This window comes from Geospiza fortis, unplaced genomic scaffold, assembly GCF_000277835.1.
Source record: "Geospiza fortis unplaced genomic scaffold, GeoFor_1.0 scaffold26, whole genome shotgun sequence".
NCBI lineage: Eukaryota > Metazoa > Chordata > Aves > Passeriformes > Thraupidae > Geospiza > Geospiza fortis.
The window spans coordinates 1,924,811-1,926,604 of NW_005054425.1; the positions used below are offsets into that span (position 1 = coordinate 1,924,811).

Here is a 1,794-nt window from a genome sequence, read left to right on the forward strand (position 1 = left end):
TCCAGTGACCCCACCGCCGTGGTGGGCTGGCCCAGGCCCATCCATGAGAGCATCCGCACCCTGAAGCTGGTGAGTTGAGGAATTCCTTCAGCCCCTGCTGCTCTATGGGTGCCCCTTGCCCATCTCCCTGCTCCCATCACAGCTCTGGGTGGATTTTCCTGACCATTTTCCGTGTCCTCCACCTAGTGAGGGGAGAGCAGCCTTCAGCTTTCATCTCATCCTGGACTCACAGCTTGTCTGAGCCCCTTCCTTTGGGGGCTCCATCCCTTCCTTAGGGGACTCCATCCCTTCCTTAGGGGACTCCATCCCTTCTTTAGGGGATTCCATCCCTCCCTATGGGGCTCCATCTGTTCTTTATGAGGCTCCGTCCCTTTTTTAGGAGGCTTCATCCCTATCTTAGGGGGTTCCATCCCTTCCTTAGGAGGCTCCATCCCTTCCTTAGGCGGTTCCATCCCTTTCTTAGGGAGTTCCATCCCTTCCTTAGGGGGTTCCATCCCTTCCTTAGGGAGTTCCATCCCTTTCTAAGAGGGTTTTTTCCCTCTCTTCATGCCTTCATCCCTTTCCTACTGGCCTTGTCCCAGACCTGAGCCCAACAACTCCCACCCTGCCCATCTACCCAGGTCACTCCTGGGACAGGGATCTGGGAGGGATGGAACAGGGTGGTGGGAGCAGGCTGGGGCTGGGGGCAGCACTGGGGACCATGGTGACCCCCCCTGTCCCCCTGCAGCACAAGTACACGTCCATTGCTGAGGTGCAGGTGCACATGGAAGAGGAGTACCTGCGCTCTCCGCTCTCAGGAGTGAGTGTGGGAATGGGGTGGGATGGGATGGGATGGGAATGGGGTGGGATGGGATGGGATGGGATGGGATGGGATGGGAGTTGGGGGCACTTGGTCCTGCCACGTTTTTCAGCAGGGCTGAGGGGTTTGTTTTGATGCAGAGAGGTTTCTCAGGGGCAGAAGGGCGTGGGGCAGGAGTTGGGGGTATTCTGCTGGTGGTAGCTCCTGGGATGAGGTTTTCTGGTCTCTCCTAGCACCAGGGAGAAGAGGAAGTGGAGCAAGTCCCTGCAGAGATCCTGTACCAGGGCCTGCTGCCCAGCCTGCCCCAGTACATGGTGAGCTGGGGAGCACTGAGATCCCCTGGATCAGTCCCTTTCCAGTGATGCACCCCAAGTTTTCACCCCCTGCCCCTGCCCTGTTCCTCCCTCCTGCAGTGGGGAAAGGGCCTGTTGCCAGTCCCCTGCAGCTCCCATTCCCCCTCCATCTCTCCCTTCTTCCCAGATTGCTCTGCTGAAGATCCTCCTGGCTGCAGCCCCCACCTCCAAAGCCAAGACAGACTCCATCAACATCCTGGCAGATGTCCTGCCCGAGGAGATGCCGTGAGTGGCTGTGGAGCAGAGGAGCTGGCTGGGGCTGGGAAGGGAAGGAGGGATGGGAGTGAGCTGGGGGAGTGACCTGCTGTGGGCTGGGGCTCCTTGGGGGACGTGACCCTGCTCTGCCCTGGATTGCACCCTGCAGGAACTGGTGGCCTCCTGCAGCAGGAGCAGTTGGACTTGATGATCTCAGAGGGCTTTTCCAACCTGAATGATTCTGTGATCCTGCAAAGTGGGTTTGGGAAGGGCAGGTGTAAATGTCCCTGGAGCCCCCCATGCTCAGCATGCTGTGGTGTCCCTTGCAGTGCACCCTGGGAGGGTTTGAGGAATCATGGAATGTTTTGGGTGGGAAGGGACCTTAAAGCTCATCCAGTTCCACCCCCTGCCATTGGCAGGGGCACCTTCCACTCAACCAAGTTGGGC

At 58.9% G+C, this 1,794-nt stretch overlaps 1 protein-coding gene across 1 annotated transcript in view; it reads left to right on the forward strand.

Moving 5' to 3' along the window:
- STRIP1 (striatin interacting protein 1) overlaps nucleotides 1-1,794 on the forward strand; it is a 13,610-nt gene that overhangs the window by 7,276 nt on the left and 4,540 nt on the right. Inside the window, exons 11-14 of the mRNA XM_014309396.2 lie at nucleotides 3-69; nucleotides 728-799; nucleotides 1,039-1,113; nucleotides 1,280-1,377. Coding sequence (XP_014164871.1) covers nucleotides 3-69; nucleotides 728-799; nucleotides 1,039-1,113; nucleotides 1,280-1,377 — 312 coding nt within the window. The remainder of the gene's footprint in view (nucleotides 1-2; nucleotides 70-727; nucleotides 800-1,038; nucleotides 1,114-1,279; nucleotides 1,378-1,794) is intronic.